Raw genomic sequence first — 26,895 nt, forward strand, 5'->3', positions numbered from 1 at the left:
CCTATATCCAAGGCTGGAAAGAAACTGCAGTGGTAAATAAAAGAGGGGGGAAAAAATTGCAACTCCACAAAAAACACAGATAAAGAGAAAAACCACGCTAATATACAAATATAAAAATATTTAATAATCGACTTTAGTCCCCAGCCGGCAAGTTGAAGGCGATGAGTATACCCAGCGTGTGATATTCAGGCTGGTATGCAGGGTCCGGTAATCGGCTCTGTTGTACTCACTCGTGTGTGAGGGGGAGCCGCCCGTGGATGAAATGCCTGGGGGACACTAGAGATGGAAATCCAAGGTGTGGGAAGGCGCGGCCGCAACTTACAGAATTTCCACAAAACGTGGAAGGCGGCGGCAGGTGCACAATAGCAGTGGTGGTAACTGATGGCAACGGAAGCGATGTCCGGACAAAAGGCAATAGGGAACAGCGACGCGTTTCGTCCCGATATCGGGACTTTTTCAAGCTTGAACTTGCCGGCTGGGGACTAAGGCGGCTGACGGGGTGCTTCGTTGTCAGTTACAGCAGCTTATACCAACTGACGTAGCCCTGCATTACTTTACCTTCTGAAGCTGACACGGACAAGCGGATACAATATACCAATACAGGTATCATTCACCGTAACTGATGAGAATAATCTATGCAACTGTTGCATACGAGTACTTTTAAATTACAGAGCACTTATTTTATTTGTTGCCATCGGTACAGTTTTAAATGTATATCAAATACAGATCAACGATCCGGGACATTTAACCTGATATATTTAGTGATATTGAACACTATCAAATTGGGATTTATTCACTAAGCAGTGTCCCTCTCTTTCTGACACCATCTAAAACCATTTATTACTTTCCTGATCTACTATTGACCATTTATCATTTTTAGTTGTTATACTATGTTCTTATGTTATATGTGTTTATTGCTATACATGTCCAATTTTTACACAAGATTTGATTAAATATTTTTATATTTGTATATTAGCGCGTTTTTTCTCTTTACCTATATCCAAGGTTGCCTCATTAATGTACGTGGCTGAGTCTCAGAGATTGCCCACTAACTCCACCTGCTCAGCAGAAGAGTCAGTGTCCAGAGACGCCTCAAAGTTATCAGCCCAGCGCTCCATGGCTCTGGCCACCCAGCACACAGCCATAGCCGGTCTGCACGCCCCTCCAGCAAGGGAATAAATGGATTTTAGGCATATTTCCACCTTGCGATCCATAGCATCCTTTAAGGAGGACATGGAGGGCATGGGCAATGTAGCACTCCTCACTAGGTGAATCCACCTGAGGAGGAGTTTCCCACTTGAAAAAAGTATCCGCAAAAGGGTATGCAAAGGCCAAGCGTTTTTGAGGCTGGAACCGCTTACCCAGATTTTTCCACACCTCTTCTAAATGATCCACTAACTGACCCGAAAGAGGAAACACAGTGGCATCACCTTTAATATCCTTAAAGAAGGCATATTTGGATTTGGCCACGGGGGGATCCTCATCCTCAATAACCAAGGCCGCACGGACTGCCCGTATAAGGCCAGATATATAGACTTTAGACTTTGACTCCGCCTCCTTAGTACGAAGGGGCTCTTGGCCCGAAGTCAAAAATCTCACTATCATCAGACGTCATGTCATCCTCATCATACTGAGCCGTCTGAGACACTAAAGGCCGCAATGATGATTCCCCCTGCAAACGTCCGTCAGGTGCTGTACCGTATTGGACAGTGAATTCACCCACGCAGGCTCTTGAGAGACCTGGGAGGTGCAAAAGTGGGAGACACTGGGGAACCATCAGCTGCCTGGGGAACCCCTGCATGGGTGATGACACTACCGACTGCTGTGATAACCCCATTTGGGGAAAAGCAGGGGGCGTCGCCAGCTGGCCCACAAGGGTTGTAAGTGCCTTAGCAAAACAAGCCCAGGGCGGTTCCTGTACCATCACAGTGACAGAAATCAGGCGTGATATCAGATAACATGCCCTACATAAACCCTCCGTGTTTCCATCACCCTCCGCTAATGGTACATTACATGTGGTACACTTTAGCTGGAGAGGAAAATCACGTTCACTCTCAGACATGATGAGTGTAACGGAGTGTATGTGACTCCCCTCACAGACAAATATTTTTACTGTGAGGCAATGAACACCCTGCAACACCACACCGCAAGGGCTTTAGCAGGAAAAGAACAGGGATAGTAAAATGGCTGACAGTCAGAAGTGAAAGTACAGGCAGACAGCACTAGCATTAAGTCACATACAATGCAGAAATAAATCCCTGCAATATCAGCACTGTGATCAACTACTCAGACACAGAGCCTGGTAGGAAACATTGCTGCATACTCCTACTTTAATAGGAGAGGTATTCGGGGGGGTCCCGGACCACTAAGCCACCTGTATCAGCGTCCAGCAGAGTTTGTCACTTCCATGGAGAAAACGGCAGCCAAGGAGCAGAGAGGTGGCAGGCCCGGGGAGGTGCGCTGAACAGCCTGCCAAACCTCTGTGGAGAGGCACTGTGCAGCGGGGGAGGCGCCGGCTGTCAACAGGGAAGGCGCGCTCCCCTGGCATGCATTTAACCCCAGGGATGCTGGAGCCTTTCCGCTCTGCCGCAGCCCGCTGTCCCTGGGGCTTGTGGAAGCGCAGGTTAATACCTCCACTCCAGTCCAGTCCAGTCCTGGGGACTCAGGACTGTGTATTCCGCCGGGCACCCTCTGCGGGACCCACCGCTTACCTTCCCCTTGGATCCGGCCACAGTCCAGGCGGCCCGGGGTCACCGCTAGCCGTTACCCCAGACCCCCACCAGCATCCCCGGATCGGTACCGGCGTTCTGGTCCGGCGGGGTGAAGGAGCGACAGCATGGAAGTCTGTACAGACTGTCCATGCTGTCTACTCTACATGTGCAGCCACAGCTGCCTTGTAAAAAATCTTCAGGGGCTGTAACAGCCCCACTCTGTAACAGGTGAACCGACTCCTGGCCGGGCACCCACGAAACTGATTGCCTTGGCTAGGGGGCAGGGTATAGGAGATGGACCCCAGTGCATCCTGGGAGGCTGAAAATTTAACTCTGTGGTGCCCGATGACTACCGCCATCGCCTATACCCCCAAGGTATCCTGTGGATACCCTATGGACCCTGAAGTAGAAATAATTTTATTGAAAGAACACTTTCAATCTATTGCACAGGCTAATCAGCCCTACTAACATGAGTTTTATTGTAAAGACTATACTCTCAATTTTCTGGAGAAAAGAGAGTACCTTATATTGGGCCATATCCAGGAATTATGAATTGTATGCTATATGTCCAAATTATTAACAATATTTTTTAAGGTTCATACTATTATTGTTTTTGTTGATGTCAATAATGATATTAACGTGATTGTTTTATTAATAAATGTTTATGTATTTTTTTGACAATTGATTTGAGTATTAATTATAACCTCCAACCTATGCAACTGTGTTTTTCCTATCTATATCCTTTCACATGGAACAGCTTTGAGCTGTTTCTAATGTTTTTTTTTCCCTTAATCTACTAAGCCGGCCGGTGTGTGTGTAAGGAAACATTATTTCCTATACTCCACTGCCTTGCTTGGATGGCACGGACAGTGGATACTCCCAGCTGTAACACGGAGACCGTGCCGTGCCCGTGCCATGAGAAAGAACCCACCTGCTTCCATGCATGATTAAATAACAGCCGGGGAAAACCGGCATGTGTGAAATAGGCCTAACAGTGCATCCTCAAGCCCTCTTCAAGAATCACAAAAAAAAATTTGTATGACCTGTGGATCTTTTAAAACAGGTTGGTCAATAAATACAACTGTCCTCCAGGGAGATGATATGGAAAACATGCACTGATATGGTTTCCTAAAAACAGGGCTTGAGAAACACTGCTCTAGAAGGACATAATTAGAATACTTGTTAACTAATTATTCATAATTAGATTAATTTCTGAAAGTTTGAACTGGATCTGCTTTTTTTCAACCTTACTTATCTCTCCTCATTTACTGGTTGTCTGTACACCACATGGTGCAAGATGACAGCGAGACTATCTGAGAGGAGTAGCATACTGTATATTTCTTTAAATTTCGCATCTTAGTTGCAAACACAGCAAAAATCCACTCACAGTGTACCAGACGTGCAAGGAATTGGATTTACAGATGTCCAGTCGCAGAGGAAGCACAACAGAACTCGGCGCAGGGAAAAGACGCAGCCGCAAGCATCAGAGCTCTTTTTACACAATTAAAACTCAGTCAAACACAGATGTACAATTGTCGCACATCAATTTAATCACTGTCACGCGGGCTATTTGGCAACAGTAAGAAAGGACATATCCGTATATTACAGTGATTATGAATATCCATAATTAGGTAGACCAAATTAAAAACATTCTAAAAAATGCAAATTGCTATTCTGGGACTGGTCAAAGCCAAAATACATGGTCAGCAAATTGAATTTCTATAAAAAAAAATCACCACCCACGGGACCCTAGCACATCTCACTCACCTGTCTGTTTAGTTTTACAGCCAAAATGGTATTAGAGTAGCTGTAGTTGCAGATCTCTGTTCCTTTTTTAAAATGACAAACTTTAAGCTTGCGTGGCGCTTTGAGACTGACAATAGCCACCAGACTGCTGGAGAAGAGCCGTTCCACAATACAGACATCATCTGTGTCAGCTGCAGGGCAAGCATATAGAACAAGAGAAAAAAATTGTTTATTTGGAGCATGCTACAAGCACAAATATTTTTCTTATTACCGTGGTGAAGGATTTGAAAAGGTTTACAATGATTGAGCTTATATCACTACAGTCAGGTCCGAGCAGGGCTCTTTATCACTTGAAAGTGTTTTGCATTCTTCACTTACAAGAAGATCCTGTATATAAACATTGGTATGACGGAATTGGTATGTAATGCCGGCGGCTGTTTAGAAGCTGGATCAAATACCGACAGCGGCAGGCCGGCGGGTCGAAATCCCGGCAGGTAAAGGTAAGTAACCTAACCCTCCCCTCTCCCCCCCAACCCTCCATTTGCCTAACCCTAACCTCCCCCCTTACTGCCTAACCCTAACCTCCCCCCAGGGGTGCCTATACCTAACCTCCCCTCCCCGAACCCTAAAACCTAACCCTCCGAGGGGGTGCCCGCCCCTAACCTTCCCCCCTAGTGCCTAACCCCCCTTCCCCTAGCCTTTCCAGTGGGGGTGCCTAACCCCAAGTGCCCCCGGGGGTCCCTAAACCTGACCCCCCAATCCCCGGGCTAAGTGTTACACTTACCCGTCAGAGGACGATCGGGATGGCGGGGATTGGTCTGTCTTCCGGCGTTGGGATTAAGATAGGCGACAGCATTTCAATGCCTATCATAAGTCTCTTGTCAGCCAAAAAAAGTTGGGATTTAGACCGGCGGCATCGCGTCCGCCGGTCTATTAACTACATCCTGGTATGACATAATAATCAAGCTGTCTTTACGGTATACAATCGGGAAGCCGGCTGCCTTAATTCCGGCAGCCGGCTTCCCGACTGTCATATCCCCGCGAGGGTGAAATCCCGATCGAAAAGATGCCGTGCGGCGCGAGCGGATAGCCACGCGGAGGGGGGGGGAAGTTAGGTTTAGGGCACCCGGGGGGGACTTAGGGTTAGGAACCCTCTGGGAGGGTTAGGGTTAGGCACTTGGGGGGGAGGTTAGGGTTAGGCACCCCTAAGGAGGGTTAGGGGGTTAGGTTAGTCAATACTTACCTATCGACGATCGGGATTTCCAGCACTGTCGGGAACTCTGCTTTGGTCGGCAGGCGCTGCCGGGAATCGAACCGCCGGCCATGCGATTCCGTCTTTACAATATACATGTTAATATAATTAAAAACTTACTGCATTCGTATATCTGCTCAAGCTTGTCCACAGAGGACAAGGAGAAAAACTTGTAGCCAGACTTAATACCAACAGCCAGGGATCTGTAAGTGGATGAAAAAGGAAAACTTGGTCAAAACATCATTGAAAAACACTCAAACAATTAAATATATTGTGGTAGAGTAAGCTGTGCCAAAAAAAAAAAATACAGATAAATAGCATTGATAAAATAATTGACACCCAAGAGTTAATGGGGAGATGTATTCTAGCGGCACGCATCGTGCTGCTATAATTTTTCATGCTAAGCCTCTTTACAGAGGCGAAGCAGTAAGCAGTATTGATGAGATGTATCTGCCGGAGTGGGGGAGTGAGCGATCTCCGCTAGTGCCCACTGTGCATCAGCCTAGTGCTGATGCACTGTGTCTCCCTTCCCGTCAGGCTGCACTGGGCATGTGCGAGATCTCGCATGCAGTCCGGAGCCCTGCAGTCACCGCCGCAGGGACAGTGCTGTCCCTGCTGTGGTGATAGGGGAACAACAGCTGCAGCTATCGATATCAATAGCTGCAGCTGTCAGAACGTTCAGTGCCACTGACCATTCATACAGTGGGTGGCACACCTGCAAGCTATTTTGTAGATAGCAGTGCCGAAAATGACAGGGGCTTATAGCACCCATGTCATTTACTACCCAACCCCACATTACTATATGGGGGACAAGCGGCATCAGCGCACTAATCCACCTATCATCAGATAATATATCTCCCCCCATGTTTGGTAGCACAATTATGTTCAAAACAACTAAAACTGCTTTCTGTAAGCCCTGGATAAGCTTCCTTTAATTTGGTGCATTTTTCTTGTGGAAACTAGAGGAGCGGTTCAGTTTTGGCTCAGATCTTCCTGCAAGTTCGGATCTCAGAACGAGGCAAAACACCATCTTTCACTGTGCTGAGATATCCTTGAAAGAAGACATTTTGCCTCGATCTGAGATCCGAACTTGGCAGGAAGATCCGAGCCAAAACCGAACCACACATCTCTAGTGGAAACTTCCCCAGTTTTCACAGTTTTGAGGGGTCCTTTCTCCCAACTGCTGTTTTCAGACCTCTCCACAGATTTTATATAGGATGGCAGAAACCTATTTGAACGAGATTCTGGCATACACTATAATGTATTCTTATGTGATGAGAGCACAAATGCCTATTAAACAAACACCTGCAAGACAAAACACATTTACGGTTTGTTAAAGCCATATAGATTCCGATGATGTACCATTTTTACATGGATCTCGTCATGTCTTGTAAATGTATAAACATTAATTCAACTATGAACACTCCATAGACTGCCTGGAGCATGACTACTGTGTGCAATGCATGTATTCTTTCGTTCCGACTTTAAGCACAATTAGTTCTAAATTATCACAAGATTGGGGTCACATGATATTCAGCCAAGTTGAAACAGCCAATTGAAGAAATAAATACTAGATAAAAGGCCAGCTTCATAAAATATTATCTTAAATATTGTGTATTAACCATATATTTCAATTACACTTTTATACACAGACTATACTATTACTGTTAGATTTTGAAAACCACTAAACAGGTAAACCTTAAGAGCCTATTCAGGTGAACACATTTCTCTCTGCATGTTCAAATGTATTCTACACTGACTGCACGAGGATTCACCACAGAAGAAAATTCAGCAAGCATAGACATCATTCATCAGCATAATAGGGGATACAGTCAAAATGCAGGTGGCCGGGTAGCCATCTGACTAAATCCCGACGTCTAAATATCGACGTGGGACTAAAGACGGGCGTCGAAGTCCCGACGCCGGAATCTAGACAGACTGCTTCCCGAACAAAGGTAAGGGCAGTGTTAGCGCTTAGCCGCGTGGGGAGGGAGAGTTAGGTACCACCCCGGAGGGTTAGGTTTAGGGTGCAGGGATTATTTTTAGGCACCCCTGGGGGGGGGGGGGGGGGGGGAGGCTAGGGTTAGGCACCACCTCGGGAAAGTTAGGTTTAGCCACTACTAATGGAGGGTTAGGGTGAGGGGGGAGAGGGGAGAGTTAGGATACTTACCAGCCACAGTCGGGATCTTCGGCTTTCGGCGTTGGGATTTAGTCAAGAAGGCTTACCGGCCGTCAACATTTCATACCCAACCCCATAATAAATATATAACCATGAGTGCATGGGAAACCTTACACAAAACAGTACATGCTAGTGTTCCCTCTAGCTCCGGCGGCAGGCAGGGCGCCGGAGCTAGAGGGGGCATTTTTGTGCGCGCGCGGCCGAAAAGGGGGCATGATTATGAAAAGGGGGCGTGTCTATAAGACGCGTCCCCTTTTCGTCATACTTGTGGGCGTGCCCGGCGCTTACGGACATGCCGGGCAGCCCCCAAGCGCTGCAGAAAGGGAGAATAGATGTCGGGCACATGCGCCCGGCGTCTATTCTCCGGCGGGGACCGGGTCACCGCATGTTTGTCCACCCGCGGGACACTACGTCCCGCGGGTGAGAACGGCTCCCGCAGGCTGTTAGGGCAGGGCGCTTTTTGCCCTCCTCCTGGAGGGCAGGGTGCTTTTTGCCCTCCAGAAGGGCAAAAGGGCGCCGCGCCCCGCTAAAACAGCCTAGCGGGAACGCTACATGCAATATTTAGTATGGGGCTTAATTTCCCTAAACATAAAGCATAGGGATCAATGATCCCCATTCCCGCTGCATTTTGCTCCATTCTGAACTATGTTCACATTACGCAATAGGACACAAAAGTATATACTTTTAAGTTGACCAAGCCTTTAATTTTGTTTTGAAACTACTGATATTGTTTATACTTGCTCAAGCTATGAAAGCTAAATGACTTAAGCTGGGTACACACTAGGACGACGTATCAGCCGTCTCGCCGTACTATCTGACAATTCGTAGGTGCATACACACTTGTGCCTGACGTCACAACTGAGCGAGCATTTATAAGTGCCCGCCCAGTTGTGAGGTCGGTCACTGGAGACCTCCGCAGTAAGTGAACAGGTGGTCGGATGACTGCCTGTACACAGAGCATGAGGTGCTGATATATCTGCAGTTATATAATGGCTATCAGCTGTGCTGCACAGCCGACGTGATATGTCTGTGAACGTCATTCACATACCTGCTTGCGCACCCACGATATATATCGCCCAGTGTGTATCAGCGGACTCCGATAATCGACAAAATTATGTGGGGTCAGCAAACTAATATATGTTAAAATTCCCTGACCCTAACACCCTGTCCAATCAAGAAGCTAGAATGAACACTATCTACTGGGAATTTCCCGCAGAACAGTGTTGTGAAAGATGCACAGACCCACAAGCATCCATTGAGCAGCAGTTATTTCAGTAAAAACACTGTTAATGAGAGAGGTCACAGGAGAATAGCCATACTTCTTCAAGTAGTAAGAAAAATGACAGTTACTCAATAACCATGTATATAACAGTGGTAAGCAGAAGGGCATGTCTGAAGGCACAGCGAGCTCTTGTCATGTTAGAAAGAGGCACAGGTTTACCAAGACTGGTAATCTATCACCTTGTCTGATTCATTTCAAATTCTATTGCAACAAGCAAATGTCAGAGTCCTGCCAAAATGAATCCATCCTGCCTTATGTCAGAAGCTCATGTTAGGGGTAGTGGTGTAATGTCATGGGGAATATTTTCTTAGAACACAATAGGCCCCTTAGCTAACCTAGGGACAACTACAATTAGGTGTGAAAAGTCGCGTTTGGCGAAAAGCGTTGGCCGATGTGATCTTTTCAAGCATACCAGAGTATCACGCTATTCAATTCCCGGAGTTTTCACACGTGCGAAAACTCCATAGGCAGAAACCGGCAAAAAGTTTTCACCACCTCAGAGGAAGGCGAAAAAATTAGCAAAATCCCTATTTTTGGTAAAATGTGGGGACTTGGTTCAGAACCCTTTGGACACCTCCCTAATGACTAATTAGGCAAAACAAATTCCCCCTAATAATGACATGAGGGTGATTCTCCAGAAAGTGAACTTAATTTTTTGTAGTTTTAGTTTCACTAACCAGCAATTTGTTTATATTTATTAAATGTCCCCTTTCCAAAGTATAAGAAACTACTTTTTAGAAAGGTTTTTCATTACAACAATGTAGAAGTTGCAAATCATAATAAACAATTGTCAATTATAACAGTTTTCACAGCACACTGTTCTGTAAACTGTAACGGTTTGGAAGTACCTTATCTTTGTTCACTCTACCCAATATGCTGTATTTTCAAATTAAATATGAAATCTGCCATATAGCTTAAATATGCACAGAAATATTAACATTTAAATATGCTAAGCAGCTTTGTCCCGTGCATCACTGTGAAAGGCAACATTTTCATACTAGTTAGCGTTCCCACTAGGCTGTTCTAGTGGGACGCTGCGCCCTGCCCTCCTTCTGGAGGGCAAAAAGCGCCCTGCCCTCACAGCCTGCGGGTGCCGTCTTCACCCGCAGGTCGCAGTGTCCCGCGGGTGGGGAAATGTGCGGTGACCGGTCACCGCCGGTGAATAGACGCTGGGCGCAAATGCCCGGCATCTATTCACCCTGTCAGCAGCACTTGGGGGCTGCCCGACGTGTCCGAAAGTGCCGGCACACCCCCAAGAGTGACGTAAAGGTGACCTGTCTTATAGAGCCGCCCCCCTTTTCAATGGCCACGCCCCCTTTGCAGGGGCGCGCGTGCCTTCTCTAGCTCCAGCACCCTGAATGCCACCGGAGCTAGAGTGAACACTACTAATAATAATCATCACAAAACAAAACCACCACAGCTCATCTTTGTATTCTGAATATGTAACTAAATCCATGAACTAATTAAGATAATTGTTTATATTTGCTCTAAAATAGAGAAAAACAAAAATGTCCCGTGCATCAAACTAAATCTGGGAAGTAGTAATACCCTCTTGCATTTACAACTTCTGGAGGTTGTATCTTTCTTACAATGTTGTCCTGGGTGTAAAACACCTTATCCTCCTGTGTTCGCCATTTCCACTATTTAGTTCTACAGTGCATGAAACTTCAACCCAATAACCTGAAGGGGTTAGGGGGTTACAGGAGGGGCTGCTACATCTAGAGGATAGAGATATAAGGAACATGGAGGTTTCAAGGGGGAGGGAGTGGTGTCACACTTCTAAAAGTGATTTATTCCCTGTACAGTCCTATACACACTGACATTAGACTTACAATTTTTCTTGTGTTCATGTTGAACTTCTGCCTGAAATTGAATCCAGCAGTCTCCTGTCCAGACAGTCACTGTGTGGGGATGGGACTGTATGTGCTCTGATTAGCTGAGTGACTGTGTGATGTGTCACTCAGCCAATAGGACAATAGGAGCACAGCAGACACTGCTGAGGAGTTCCCACACTAATCATGAATCTCCTCAGCGTTACAGCAAGGCAACCCACTGGGCGCAGCTCAGCAGCTGTCAATGGGCGGAGTTACACAGCAGAGGCCATTAGAAATTGACCCGTCAGCTCAGTCATCTGACTGAGATGAGCAATAACTAGACTGGACGGCCCGAGCCAAAGTCCATATAAAATGTAGGGTGGACGGAACTTTGGCCGGCCAGTTTGAGAACCTGTGGGCCTATTTACAATGGAGGGCCTGGGGCTACAGCTCCATCCGCCCCATTGTTAATCCGGCCATGGTAGAAACAAGTAATTTGAACGAAGCATAAAATTGCCCAAATCATTGTTCCAAAATGCTAAACACAGCCACCAAGACTGGAAAACACATAATAATTCACACAAGTCCCCTGCATCACTTTCAATTGTCCTGTGCATCACAAGGTTTTAAAAAAAAAAAAAAATCCCCAAATTTCAGTTGTTTAATTATTTAATTTAATTTATACCAAAGCAATCTCTGAAGTATATTTAAATAGAAAATGCATTTAACAAGCATGTACCCTTTCACACTTCACAGAATTATTCATTACATTCTGTTAAGGTAGAAAATATTTTCTATGAGTCCCGTGCATCACATGCTTTTAAATTTTTCCTTTTAAACTGACAGGGCCTGCCCGACCTATACGCCGGGTATGCGGCCGCGTAGAACGCCAGACTGAGGTCGCCGCAGCAATCACTTGACCGGCGGCTCGAGTCCCTGCTGGAGGGGGAGGAGGGACTCGAGCCTCGATGAAGCGATCGGATTACCAAAGTGATGATCATCACTTTGGTAATTCGATCCGAGCAGTGCTGGCTGCACTGAGACCTACGTGGGAGGGACTGCGGCCGGGTGACGGGTCGTGTGCCTCCGGGCAGACTGTCACTGTGACACAGCTACCTGCGCAGGCGCACCACAGCGCTCAGGAGGGCGCCCGCCGACGTCACTGCCAGGCAGACCTGTTCCCCGCCTTCAGTCCCCTGCTGCCGCTGTTGGAGCCAGCAGGTAAGTCTGAGTAAGGGGCTGTAATGGAGGGGGGCTGTAATGGAGGGGGACTGTAATGGAGGGAGTGAGGGGGGCTATGTTGAGGGGCTGTGAGGGGTTGTGATGGAGGGGCAGCTGAGTCTCGCAGCTAATCTCTGCATTCGGTGTGCAGAGACCAGCTAATAATGCTCAGAAGGGAGCTTCAGTTTTCCTCTTTGCACTGGATTTTAACTGACCACGTGCAACATTTTATGGCCACTGTCTACCAATCTGCTACTTACTATTTACGTTATATCAGAAATGGCTCATCATCTCAAGCTAGTCCCAAGAACATGGCACAGCACAGACGGTGTAATGGTTAGCATTACTGCCTCACAGCACGGAGGTTGTGGGTTTGATTCCCACCAAGGTCCTGTGCTTGCGTGGGTTTCCTCCGGGTGCTCTGGTTTCCTCCCACACTCCAAAATATACTGGTTAATTGGCTCCCAAAAAACAAACTAACAAACAGAGAACATCATGTCTGAATGGATTAGACATGATTTTGGATCTGTATCTCCTTCGTGTTTTGGATCTGAATTTGGTTTTTAACAAAACCGTCCTTGCATGTTTTGGATCTGTATTTTTTTCTAAAAAAGGAGAGTTACAGTAAAATTTACCTCTCTCTCTTCAAAGTCCATAGGGAGACATTGGAGTGTAAGTGGGACCAGGAAGACCGGACACCAACAGCAAAGCTTTTCAATCCCAGGATGCTCTGGTCCTTCCCCCCTATACCCGCCCACAGTCTGAGGGAACTTCAGTTTTGTTAACAAGCCCAAAGCAGGAGCAGGACAGGAGAGAAGGAAGACTGGTACATTGAGGAATCACACTCTCACGCAGAGAAGGAAACAAGTGACCAAGAGGAGAAGCCCATAGAAGCCAGGTGCGTCAGGGCGGGTGCCCTGTGGACCCTATGGACTTCGAAGAAAGTTAACGTTAAGTTTTACCATAACTCTCCATTTCTTCTTCTTCAGAGTCCATAGGAAGCATCCTGAGAGGCAAATGTATCAAAGGCATAAAAGCTGAGAAAGGTGTGGACAGACGACCAGGTGGCCGCCTTGCATAGCTGTTCTGCTGAGGCGCCACGCCGGGCTGTCCATGAAGGACCCACAGAGCGAGTAGAATGAGCAGAGACTGTAGTCGGCACAGAAAGGCCAGTTTGCGTGTAAGCCTGTGAAATAGTCATGCAAATCCATCAGGCCAGAGTCTGTTTGTTAGCTGGCCAACCCTTCTTATGGAATCCAAAGAGTCCTCACCTGCCAAGAGGTCTGGTGAATTAAAAGCCGGAATCACAATTTCCTTATTCAGGTGGAAGCGAGAAACCACCTTGGGAAGGAAGCCTGGGCATGTTCGAAGAACAGCCCTTTCCTGATGAAATATTAATAGAGGGGGAACGACATGAAAGCGCCCCTAAATCCGATACCCTACGGGCAGACGCGATAACCAGAAGAAACAGTCTTCGCAGTGAGCCATTTGACATCCACTGATTCCAGGGGTTCAAATGGGAGGTTGCTGAACTGCTTTGAACACCACTGACAAATCCCATGTTGCCACAGGAGAGACAAAGGGAGGTTGTATACGTAGAAAACACTTTGCAAGAAGGTGCGAACATCCGTTATAGGAGCAATTCTGCGCTGAAACCAGACAGACAAAGCAGAGACCTGCAGACATACTAGGCAGAGGCCTAGCCCAGGCTGAAAAAAGGCAAGAATACGAAAAACTTTGAAGACTTGAGGGTCATAGTTTCTTGAAGTGCACTATTGGAAATATGTATGCCATTATTCTGTGGAAAATCCTGGCTGAGACCTGTTTACATGCTCTGAGCATGGTCTGGACCACAGAGCTGGAGAAACCCTTAGCTGTTAGGAGGGATGTCTCAAGAGCCACGCCGTTAAAGACAGACAGGCCAGATTCGGATGTAGACATGGACCCTGAGACAACAGGTCTACTTGTAGAGGCAGTTGAAGAGGAACGTCTATGGAAAGTCTGTGAAGTCTGTGTGGAGAGTCTGTGAAGATGACGTTTGGGCCAAGCCAGAGCTATCATCAGGACTGTGCCCCCCTCCTGTCTGAACTTCCAAAGACTCGAGGAAGCGGGGATATTGGAGGGAAGAAATATGCCAACTGAAAGTTCCATTTTACTGAGAAGGCGTCTATGAAGGCCATGAGATCCACTGAAAGTTTGTTGTTGTGTCTTGAGGCCATTAGATCCACTTCTGGAAAACCCCATTTGTCCACCAAAAGCTGAAAGACTTCTGGATGTAGAGACCATTGTCCTGCGTGCAGGTCGTGACGGCTGAGGAAATCCACTTTCCCAATTGAGAATCCCCAGGATGAAAACTGCGGAGATGGCTGGATGATTGCGTTCGGCCCATGTGAGAATGCGGGACACTTCTATCATTGCTGACTTTGAGTGCCCCTTTGGTGATTGAGGCAAGCCGCAGCCGTGGCGCTGTCGGACTGTACTTGTACTGCTCTGTAGATGGCTCGAAGTTCCAGGATATTGATTGGCAGCACTGCCTCGATTGGGGACCATCGGCCCTGGAAGGAGTGGTGGCTGGTTACTGCACCTCTTAGGCTTGCGTCCGTGGTGAGGAGAGCCCAGTCCGGGGATCCAAAAGGGATGACCCTTGTTCAAAAATGGGAAGTCTGTAGCCACCAGGCTAGGGACAGGCGAACCTCTGGGGGTAGGTTCATAGTCTGGGATTTGAGTAGATGGGGTAGCCCGTTCCACCTGGAGAGGATCAGGTGTTTTAGTGGCTGGAAGTGAAACTGGGTGAATTCCACCATGTCGAAGGAGGACACCATTAATCCCAAGGCCTGCATTGTAGAGTGAATTGACATTCAGTGATTAGCGTGTGCTTAAGTGCTGAAATCTTGTCCGTTGTTAGGAAGATTCTCTGAACTCGAGAGTCCAGGAGGGCTCCCAAATGTACTGTCTTTTGAGAGGGTGTCAGGGAAGACTTTTTCCAGTTGATCAGCCAACCGTGCATCTGTACAAAGGCAATGGTTACCTGCAGATGGCATTGAAGAATCTCTGGGAAGCTTGCCAACAGCAAGAGATCGTCCAGGTATGGGAGCAGTCTGATGCCTTGACAACAAAGAGAGGCCGCCGTTACTGCCATGATCTTGGTAAAGAGCCAAGAGGCCGTTGAGAGGCCAAACTGCAGAGCCTGAAATTGATAATGTTGCTGCAGTGTAGCAAACTGGAGATATTGTTGATGAGAAGGCACTAAAGGTACATGTAGGTGAGCATCCTGAATGTCTAGGGATACCATAAAATCTCCCGGCTCCATAGCTAGGATAATAGAACGGAGGGTTTCCATATGAAACCTGGGCTCACTGAGAAACTTGTTCAGAGATTTGAGGTTGAGGATAGGCCGATGAGACCCATTGAGCTTCTCAACTAAGAAAAGGGTAGAATAAGAACCCTTGCCCCGTTGTGAGGAGGGGACCTGAATTATTACTCCTGAGTTCAGTAAGGACTGAATGGCTTTTTGGAGCAGCAGGGCTTTGGTAGAGTCCGATGGAAGTCCTGTGCAAAAGAACTGTTGGGGGGGGGTCGCCTCAGGAAGTAGAGGGCGTACCCGTGGGAGACCAATTTTCTTACCCAGGCATCTGACGTGGTTTAATGCCAAACTTGGGCGAATTGAATAAGTCGGCCTCCCACCCTGGGTGCCCCCAGGGAGGGCCCCGCTCGTCAAGCTGCAGGCTTGTCCTCAGACTTGGCAGGTGAACGTCTAGTAGCTCAGACTTGTTTGGCCCTAGGTTTGGAAGCCTTGGCTAATGTTTGTTGCCGTGGAAAGGACTGACCCTTGGCTTTGCCTTGAGGGCAAAAGGACCGAAAAGATGACATCCGCAGCTTTGTATTATATGCAGAGGGCAGGAACGCTGTCTTGTTAGTCTCCAAAGTAGTCACAATTTTATCCAATTCTGGATAAGGCAGAGACTCTAGAGCCCATTTTGATTCTTAATATGCTTTCCAAAAACGTAGCCAAAGAATACAGTGGGCCATTTCCAAACTGACAGATATCCTAGAGGCCAGGAGAGCCGTATCCATAGCCACTTCACGCAAGTAGGAGGCTGCATCTCTAATGTGAGATATGTAGGACAGCTGTTCCCTTGAAGAATCAGGGGGAAAAGTGTCTTCTAGGGCCTCTGTCCAATTCTCAATGGCTTTTGCCACCCAGGCCGTAGCCCTGGCAGGACGAGTAATAGCTCCTGTAAGAGTATATAGATTTATGACAAAGTTCTACGTCTACATTCTTCAAGGAGGCTGCAGTATGAATGGGTAAGGTGGCATTTTTAACCAGAATCGACCGTTGTAGGAACTTCCCATTTAGTACAATAAATAGCTGGAAGCGAATAAAAGGAACTGAGCAGTTTTGGAGTTTGAAACCTTTTACCAGGCATATTCCAAGCATCACTCATGTGATCAGATAGCTGGTCAGAGTGAGGAAACTCTAGTAAAACAAACTTTTGTCGCTTAAAAAGTGCATATTTTTTCTTAGAAGCGAGTTCATCCTCTTCTATTTGTAGAATAGTTTTAACAGCTCTCACAAGAGCAGGTATATTTAGTTTAGAGGGTGGCTCCTTTTCTTCCGAACAAAGTCAGAGTGGGGGGGAATTTGCGATGTTGAATAGCTGCAGGAGGGAGCTCCCGAAGCTATTCAATACACCACACTGTTTGGGCAGGCAAATGATTTCTTCTCGCATCCCCCTGGGGATGCGAGGAGAAATCAGACAAAAGTGCTGGGCGCACAGCTGTTTTACTGCTTAGCGCGGCACTAACAGCCGCGCACCTAGCACTTTAGTAAGAGAATGCCTGTTCTTGCGCCTTGACACCCTTGTTAAGTCGAGAGACATTCTCTGACATAACAGCGCACTGAACTGAATAGCTCCGGGAGCTCCCTCCCGGCGCTATTTAATTCACGTTGAAATGAATTCCCCCCAGTGAGAGAGATCTGCGTCTTCTGCCTCCCCAGATGATATCTCAGAATCAGACAACTGTGTGGATTGGGAAGATTTAGTACATTTAGTAGGTAAAGGCTTATCTTTTTACAGCATTTGCTATAACTTTAATAAACTATACGACCCCATAAGAAGATTAAAAACCAAGAATGTTTTCATTAATCAAGAACTAGGTCAGAGGCCCGAGGGAGTTGGAATATGTTTAAGGACTAAAGTCAGGGAAAGGACAGAAGGATTGATTAGTTTGTAATTTATTTATTTTAAATGTTTCGATTTTTAAAAAAATGTATGAGGGAAGATCAATGTAGGAGCAAGTTCTTGAAAGATATCTTTGATTTGGAGGTTTTCTCTACAACTATTAGAAATGCGGTGGCCTTACTTGTGAAGGTGTTGCTTGTATACACTGTAACAGACATTTATTTTGTGCTCAGGGAGGTTGTTAGGGATAATGGGACCAAGACTTGCTGTTGCATTAGAAGAAAGCAGCCAGAAGAGCTCCAGCTGAACTAGAACTCCCAGCATCCGTGACGGCAGGAGACGCTTGGCTACGGGTGCAAGCTAAGCGGAGCTTGCTGCCCAGAAGCCATTTAGTGGCGGCGGTTGCTTGGCACTGGCTGAGAGCCATTTGGCTTGCGATCCAGCAGCCAATAGGAGCCAATCGAGGCTCGCCGCGTCATATCCCCGCCCACTCACTGCGTCTTGAATTAGACTCCGATGAGCGGGAAACTTTAGTCCGGCGGCGGAGGGGAAGAGTGAAGACCTCCCGAAGACAGCAGAGCGGCGCAGCAACAGTTCTGGCGACCGCGCAAGAGGCCAGAAGATGGCGTGATTAAGGAGGAAGAAAGGAAGAGGCGGTGCCGCTGGCCAGGACGGGCCAGCGGCAGAAGAATGAAGCTGGTGAGAGAAGAGGACTGCGGAGGTGGAAAGAAAAAGAGCTAACAAAGCTCCCCCCAGCAGCCTCTTCCACCGTAAGGGTAGGCGGCTTGGGGCCACCGTTATTTACCCCTCCCTAGACCACCAGGGTTGTCGGGCACTAGGCCCATGGGATAAATGCAGGCAATAGGCCTGTGGGTATATAGGTGGGCACAAGGCCCGGGCTACATAGGGGGTATTAGGCCCAATTGAAGGTGTGAGTGACCTGGGCATTAGGGCCAGGTCACTTATAGGTGGGCCAATACTGGGGGCAATGCATAGGTGGTAAACTTCTTGGGGCAATGCATAGGTAGTAAACTGGGGCACTGCATAGGGGGGATTACTACTGGGGGCAATGCATAGGGGGACTACTAGTGGTAATATAGGGGGGGGATTACTGGGGGCAATGCATAGGGGGACTACTAGGGGTAATGCGTAGGGGGATTATTACTAGGGGTAATGCATAGGGGGATTATTACTAGGGGTAATGCATAGGGGGATTACTACTGGGGGCAATGCATAGGGGTTCAACTACTGGGACCAATGCATAGGGGGGGGACTACTACTGGGGGCAATGCATAGGGGGGGGACTACTACTGGGGGCAATGCATAGGGGGGGGACTACTACTGGGGGCAATGCATAGGGGGGGGACTACTACTGGGGGAAATGCATAGGGGGGGGACTACTACTGGAGGAAATGCATAGGGGGGGACTACTACTGGGGGCAATGCATAGGGGGGGCTACTACTGGGGGCAATGCATAGTGGACTAGGTGGCATTAATGTGCGGCATAACGTGTAAAGGCCGGGCATGGCTGTGTGGCATCATTTGTAAGGGCTATTACTGCATGGCATAATGTGTAAAGACCGGGCATTAATGTGCAGCATAATGTTTAAAAACCGGGCATGGCTGTGGCAAATTGTGTAAAGACCGGGCACTGCTGTGTGGCATAATGTGTAAAGGGCATTAATGTGCGGCATAATGTGCAAAGGCCAGGCATGGCTGTGTGGCATCATTTGTAAGGGGTTAGGGGAGGTCTGAGAGGCATATGGGGAGCTCTAAAGCATAAATTATGATGGGACCCAGAAATGGTCAGGTAGGACCCCATTTTTCTTTTTTTTTTGTAAAGTGGAGGGTCCCTGGGACCCACATATTTTGTCACTCACCGTGATCACTGTCAGCGGCTGTGGCAGTTCAACTTCCAACATAGTACATCAGGAAACAAATGTTTTTATTATTCAACAGGACTGAGGGAGCTGGAGTATGTGTAAGTAGTTGAAGGCAGGGAAAGAAAGGGTTGATTAGTAGTAAATTTCATTTCATTTTTTGATTCAGAAGCAAATTTATGAGGGAGGAGGGGAGGAGGCATTTACAAAAACTATTAAATCATTCACATCAGTCCTTGCACCAGAAGAATCCTTGAGCACTACGCCTGCTGCAGCTCCTAGGAGTGGATCTTCATCCCAGTAGTAGACTGTTGATCCCCCTTACAAAGGATTGTTTAAGTATGAAAACAGACACCCAGTTGCACAGCGGATCACTGACGCCATAACATCTATGCTGGTATTAGATGTGCGTCCAATATCCGCCAATAATGCAGTGGCATTTTGTTTTAGACAGTTAATTGAGGTCCTGTGTCACTGTACCAAAACCCATCTAGATTCCACTTCACTAGAAAAGCAATTCCCAGCCTGTACAGGGACGTTCAAAAAAAATTAATTAGTGTCCTCCAAAATGCTGTTGTACCCACTGTCTACTTAACCACAGATATGTGAACAAATAGAACAGAGCAAACGCAAGATTACATGACTGTAACAGCCCACTGGGTGGGTGTATTGCCTTCAGCAGCACCAACAGCAGCATCTAAAGGGGTACATTCACTAGCAGACTGTGAAATGACTGCACAATTACGACATTGTAATCATGCAGTCATTTCACAGTCTGTGAGTGCCTAAACTGATCGATCAGTCATTCAGTGTAGGCACATCAATCATCCCCGAACATGGTCTGTTGTTATTGGCAGATTGACCAGCATGTTTGGGCGATGATTGATGTCGGGAACGACCAGCGGGAGCGCGCATCGCTGGTCATTTCCGACATTAATGTTCACGATTTGTGCCAGATTACTGAGCGATTGCACGATTATGCAATTGCTCAGTAATGTCACGTAGTGGATATGCAGCATTAGAAACAGCAGCTTATTCAGAGGCAGGCTGCTCTGTGTATCACGGTTTCACTAAGAGGCATACCATTGACAACCTTTTAGAAAAACTCAGGGAAGTAATTGCATGATGGCTTACCCAGTTTGGACTCTCCTCAGGATTCGTAATTTCTGACAACGCCACCAATATTGTGAGAGCATTACAGCTGGGTAAATTCCAACATGTCCTATATTTTTCTCACACAATCAACTTGGTGGTGCAAATTTTATTTAAAAATGACAGGGCCGTGCAGCAGATGCTCTCTGGCCCGAAAAATTTCTGGACATATTCGCCGTTCAGCAGGCGCATGTAAAAGATTGCAGCACTTGCAAGAAATGTTGAATTTGCCCTGCCACCAGCTGAAACAAGAGGTAGTTACAAGGTGAAACTCCACCGTTTATATGCTTCAGCAGATGGAGGAACAGCAAAAAGCCATCCAAAGCTATACAGCGAACTAGGACATAGGAAGAGGAGGGGCAAATAAACCTTACTCAAACTTAGTGGAAAATACTTTCCTTGTTGTGCAAAGTGCTTAAATCCTTCGAAGTAGTCACCTGTGAAGTGAGTTCAGATACTGCCAGCTTGAGTCAGGTAATTCCCCTAATTAAACTGTTGGAAAAGCAACTTGAGAAACTGAAGGAGGAGCTGAAACGAAGTGGTTCTGCAAAGTATGTTGGACTTGTAGATCAAGTCCTTTATTCGCTTCACCGGGAACCAAGGGTTGTCAGAATCTTCCAATCGGATCAATACATTTTGGCAACCGTGCTCAATCCTAGGTTTAAGCCATATGTCATGTCTTTCTTCACAACGGACACAGATCTGAAGAGATGCAAACACCTGTTGGTAAGCAAATTGTCAGCTCAAGTGGCACGTGATGCAGCGATGGTTACTCCTTCAATTTTTCCAGCGAGTGTGGCTGCCAAGAAAAACCTAACCTTTCCCAAAAGACCAACTGGTGACGCAGGTGAGTCAACACAACCAAGTTTTGACATCTAAAAGAATTGCTTACAATTAAATTAATGAGACCTCTATTATGACTCCATCTGATACGGTCACCATTCAAAGAATGGTTGAGGACTATTTTTAATGATAGTGTCCAAATAGGCATGTCCGTTTGACTACTAGCAGTAAAAAAAGGCAATTTGGAGGCCCTTGCACACACTGGCTTTGCTTTACTAGAGCTGCCCACCCTCTAAGTGTGTACTCCTATAGAGTTTTCAGCACAGTCGAAAACCTTGTCAGTGATCGGTGTAGGCGGCTACTTCCTCAAAATGTGGAAAAGATGTTCAGCAAAATTAACTACAAATTCCATGAGAAAGACCTTTACCATCAATTACATCTTTAAACTACAGGACACCTGTAATGGTGGATTCCAGTGGGGATAATGTAGACACTAATGAGGGTGCGCAATCTGATGATGATGGCAAGAACATCTCGCCTCTGTAAAGCCAGTTTGTGTACGTAGAGATCATTGCCAGCAATGTCAGCTGCCCATTGGTAGCTTGTCTTCTGGGGGCCCAAACAAACCAATCGCTTCATGATTAAGGATATTGTTGACTAATGTGTTGGTGGTGAAGATGGCAAGTGCTTGGATCTAGCAGAGAAAAGGGAGTTAGGTGACGCTGGACTGCTTGTTTGTACTTTTTTAGCCAAAGTTTCTGAATTTTGAAAAAACTTTTTTAATGGATGCGCTGCAGATGACGTAACAGTGAGGAGGTTCCTAGATGATTAAGGTTCCTACCTCTACTTTTTCTGGCTTTACAAAGAGTACAGATGGCTTGACAATTGTCCGGACTTGGGTAGAAATAATTCCACATATAAGAAGTGGATTTGTCTTATGCCCAGACATGACAATGGGCTTTTCCTTATCAGGGGCAACTGTTTCTTCCACTGGTGCCTGATTTACACAAACAACAGCCTCATCATCAACATCCTTATTAAGGTCAGCTACACAAATATTCTCGTCATCCTGGTGCACTTCCACAGAAGCATCCTCAAGTTCACTTGTGCTTAAATCATCAAAAGAGGCAGAACCACCAGTCATAAATAAAGGCCAAGGCCTTAGCCTTTCCTTGCCACTTCATGTGGTGAAAGACATATTGCCAATTTTATCTTTCTGCAGCTAACTTTCCCTTTGATGTTTTTTTCTTTACCAATGTAAAGTATTGGTTCTTTCATTTTAAATGCCCTGACTTAAGCCATATATGCCTTTGGGCATCGGCTTTAGTAGATGATGTACACGGACTAGTATCGTCATGACTGGTGGCACCGGCAGTAGCTCCAGCATTAGTATGTAGTTCCTGCTCTCCTCTCAACTGATCATTCTCCATATCAACAAACATTAAAGAAGTGGGGAACAGCACACACGTCAGTTTGTACCAATTTTAAATATTTCACTGCGGTATCAATGACCTACAGTGTCAATATTTTTTATGAATAAAATAACACACTGCGCTACCACTTAGTGTCACAAGCTTTTTTATGAATAAGAATAACACACTGCGCTACGACTTATAGTGTCAATACGTGCATGATAAACTGCGGTCTGGCCGACAGTGCCATCGAACGATAATAGCACAGCTAGCATACACAAAAAACAGAAAAAATACATATATTTTTTTTTATTTTTTGTGGAATGATTTTTTTTTTTAACACTGGGGAAGAGAACCCCTGGAAGAGACAGCAGCACCTTAATGAACAACACAGCACCCCCCTTTATGGACAACAAAGCACCCCTGCGGAGTGCAGACGGACCACCTGCAGAGTCACAAATATGTGAATGATAAACTGTGGTCTGGCCGGTAGTATCACCAAACAATAATAGCGTAGGTAGCAGATAAAAAAAATAAAATATGTATATATATTTTTGTATTAATTTTCTGTGGAATTATAATTATTAATCTTAACACTTATTTTTTTTACACTGGGGAAAAGCACTCCTAGACTACACAGCACCCCTTTATGAACTGCAGCCCTAGCCCCTTAAATGACAGGATAAGTGTAACACAACAGCACCCCACACTTTATGTACTTCAGCCCCAGCCCGACGACCCTGCACCCTTGAACTACTACAACACTGCACCCTTGAACAACAGAGCACCTTGATTGACAGGACAACAGTGACACAGAAGCATCCCCCATTTTATGTACTGCAGCCCCAACCTGACAACACTGCACCCTTGAATAACAGAGAAGGACAGAGCAAGTCTGTTTTGTACTCTCCACAGCCAGAGTGAAAATGGCGCCGATCACCGGGACCTTTATAGAGTCCAAAACCCAAAAGAATCCGACAGCAGGATGATGACGGTTTGCCTCATTTTGAATTCCTAGTTCGGCTGGAAAACCCGAGCCGTACTCGGTGGTTCTCGGTGAACCGGACCTGCTCATCTCTAGTATAGATACATATATAAATAAACATCCTTCTGATGAAGTCCAGCTATATGAGCAAAAGGACGAAACGCGTTGAGGACAGAGTGACCTGCGCATACTGACTTGTGGCCAGTATCAGATAAGCTTTCTGAAATCCTTTTTAATGTAACTGTTTCTATGTGTTTTGTGGCGTGTGTAATAAAATTGTATTGACTGTTACACTATGAGAGTTTTTTTCTCTCTCTCTATACGGACTGGGCCTGGTGAGAATCTGTGACTCTAATCACGCAGACTGTTGTGGGGGACCAGAGGTGACTTCCCAAAAAAGACCACATACTATAAGCCTATAGGAAAGGGCAATACGGTACGCATAATATATATATGTAGTGCGTGACCGTGAACTTGTTAAACGTGATTACACTATTTGGCGCTTGTTTCCAACTTTTATTTTTTCATATAAATAAACATGTACACTTCTCAGTGTTCTCCCCAGGCTGTTTTCTGCGGGCGCATCGCCCGGCAGAAACAGCGTAACGCCAGGCACTTCCCCCCACCCCAGTGCACCGCAATCCCGGTCACCCTCAATGTGTCCTTGTTGCCATGGACACGAATGAGACGCCGAGCTGCACCGAAGTCACGTTCTTCACATTGGAGGCTCCGTGACCGCCGGCAATAAGGACATGTTAGAGAGTCTGCAAGTGGGGTCAGTATCTGTATAAAAAATATATTCTGTGTAGCCTGCAAGTGGGGACAGTATCTGGACCTCTAAGAAAAAAAATAATATATAAATTGTTATTTCAAGTTTAAATCATTATAAGGTCAGGATTTAAAACATTTTATTGTTGCGAAGGCCCCCACCCGGCTACTTCTTGATGCTTTAACTTATCACACTTATTTCTCCCTGTCCCCTGCCAGCACACAGCCTACATTCTTCTGACTTGGGCTGGCAAAGGGGGAAAACACTTTACTGGAACATCATTCTATTACTTTGGTTGATGAGGGTGAAGGACATGGAGTTCTATTTAAAGAGGAGCTAAGGCCAGAGGTTCCCAATCGCAGTCCTCAAATCTCCCCAACAGTTCAGGTTTTAGAGATATTTATGGTTGAGCACATGTGGCTTATTTAGTACCTCAGTCAATTTGATTTAACCACCTGTGCTCAACCATGGATATCTCTAAAACCTGGACTGTTGGGGAGCCTTGAGGACTGTGTTTGGGAACCTCTGAACTAAGCAAAAAAAAAAAAAGTAAATAATCTATTTAAAGTGAAGCTTAAGGCCCCCCACACATGGACCTATATAGTGGCCTATCCGACGTTTTTGAACAATATCGCCACTATATCGTTCCGTGTGTGGGCATTATATTGTCGCTGCGCACTCCCGAGGGGTCGTCCGTCACTCCTTCTGCATGTTCATTTGATCTGGGGGATCGACGAACGATCCCATGCAGCGCTATGCGGGTGCCGGCATATCAGGAGGTCGTCAACTGGATCGCTCCATATGCGGGGACCGCCGGATATGTCGGCCATCGGATCTGCCACAGCATGTTGTAAGGTGCATATCGCACCGTGTATGGGGCCCTGTAGAGATGTGACATTACATTTCAATTTAAAATATGGCAAAATAATAAGGTATGTTTTACAATAGTTTATTTTATTATAGAATTGTAAACCGGAATTGGTTGTAAGTAACTGGTTAATAACTTTTCTAAAAGCACAGTACATATTTAAAAAACATATTATTGGTAACAATCACAATTTGTGCCCAAACAGAGCTGAGAATTATAGTCACTATATGTCCATGATTTATAATGCAAGCTTTTACTCAAATTGTGTAGTACTGGATTATATACTGTCTATTAATCAGAAAATCAAAACAAAACAAAAAAGTCAGTAGCTTTACAATTAGGCATCTGTGTTACATCACCAGTATATAGATATATAGCTACATATATATACAACTTTAACATATGGAGTCATTTCCATTAGTTGCAAGGAAAAGTGAGTTGCCATTGTAACAAAACCTCATCTCGCCCTCCTTGCAGCCAGATTATTATTAACCTTTATTTATATGGTGCCACAAGTGTTCCTCAGCGCCTTACAAAGTACATAAATAAGTGAACAAGAAACCAGTGACTTACAGTACAGGACAAGGAACTGACATATACATTGCTGCATTATCAATCATAACACTCAGATAAGCATCAGGACATAAGCAACCATTAGGTGCCTTAGTGGGGAGTAAGGATCAGCTAGTCCAGAGCTACTGTACATGCTGCATATAGCCGCATTTACTCAAAAGAACTTGCGGGGCGAATCTAATTGAATCAACCCCAAAATGTTTATTTTCCCATGATACCCCAATTAAGCGGGCCAGATGGAACAGTTTTAGGGCCTGAGCAAACTTAATATCATATGGTTATGTTAAGGGATCCCTAAATGTTTTGCCTATAATATTAATGTACTATACATAGATGTGATGATTATTTCCACCTCTACTTTCCTCCATGTCAACAGGTGTATGACCTAATACAGTGAATATACAACAGACTGCACAGGTAACTTTAACCATGTATTGTGCTTAGCCACCAGTCTGGACTCACGTACGTGTTATCTTGGTTGAAATTCGCAAATAAGAGCTGCGCGGCTCCGGTCTCAACGTTTTGCCTAGCCAGGTTCATGGCGAGACCGTAGAGTCAGCCAGGCGCAGTTTGTGTCACTGAGCGGTCACAGGCTCCGGGTTGTGCGGCAGCCTCATCCCTTGTTTACCGGCCTGGACATGGCGCGTTACTGCGCATGCGCATTCTTGCTTTGAGAGACGGACTGCGCAGGTCCCTAAAGAGTAACAGGACGTCACTTTACGTAGTGACGTGTGCGAATTGGTCAGTGAGGTTGCGGCTAGTTCCTGTTTTCTGACAAATTATGGTTGAGCTATTTCCCTTTCGCGCCAATACAGTACGCTGTCTGAGACTTCTTCTCACAGTGCAGTCAGTGTGCTGTGCATGGATTTGAGGGAATGCAATATCTACATTAAATCAACCGCATAAGTTTTGCTTAGTACAAGTTGCATTTTCGTGCACCAGGCAAATTGACTATGTAATGCCTGGTGTAATTTGCAAAGGTTCCAAACAGATTGAATACCAGTGTGTAGCCGTTTTGTTTTAAAGAGCCCCAAACCATTACCACTGCCATCTCATTCATTTACAGTAGTCATTCTAATCAATT

General features: G+C 46.0%; 1 protein-coding gene across 2 annotated transcripts in view; it reads right to left on the reverse strand.

The window, feature by feature from the left end:
* WIPI2 (WD repeat domain, phosphoinositide interacting 2) overlaps window positions 1-26,509 on the reverse strand; it is a 143,126-nt gene extending 116,617 nt beyond the window's left edge. For both annotated transcript variants that reach the window (XM_088451036.1, XM_088451035.1), the window contains exons 1-3: window positions 26,278-26,509; window positions 5,830-5,912; window positions 4,479-4,648 (exon numbers count right to left, since the gene is read on the reverse strand). In XM_088451036.1, coding sequence (XP_088307162.1) covers window positions 4,479-4,648; window positions 5,830-5,912; window positions 26,278-26,351 — 327 coding nt within the window. In that variant the 5' untranslated portion in view covers window positions 26,352-26,509. The remainder of the gene's footprint in view (window positions 1-4,478; window positions 4,649-5,829; window positions 5,913-26,277) is intronic.
* Between the last annotated feature and the right edge of the window lie 386 nt (window positions 26,510-26,895).

The sequence above is a fragment of the Taudactylus pleione genome, unplaced genomic scaffold (assembly GCF_031769625.1).
Source record: "Taudactylus pleione unplaced genomic scaffold, aTauple2 ptg000536l, whole genome shotgun sequence".
NCBI classification, from domain to species: Eukaryota; Metazoa; Chordata; class Amphibia; order Anura; family Myobatrachidae; genus Taudactylus; species Taudactylus pleione.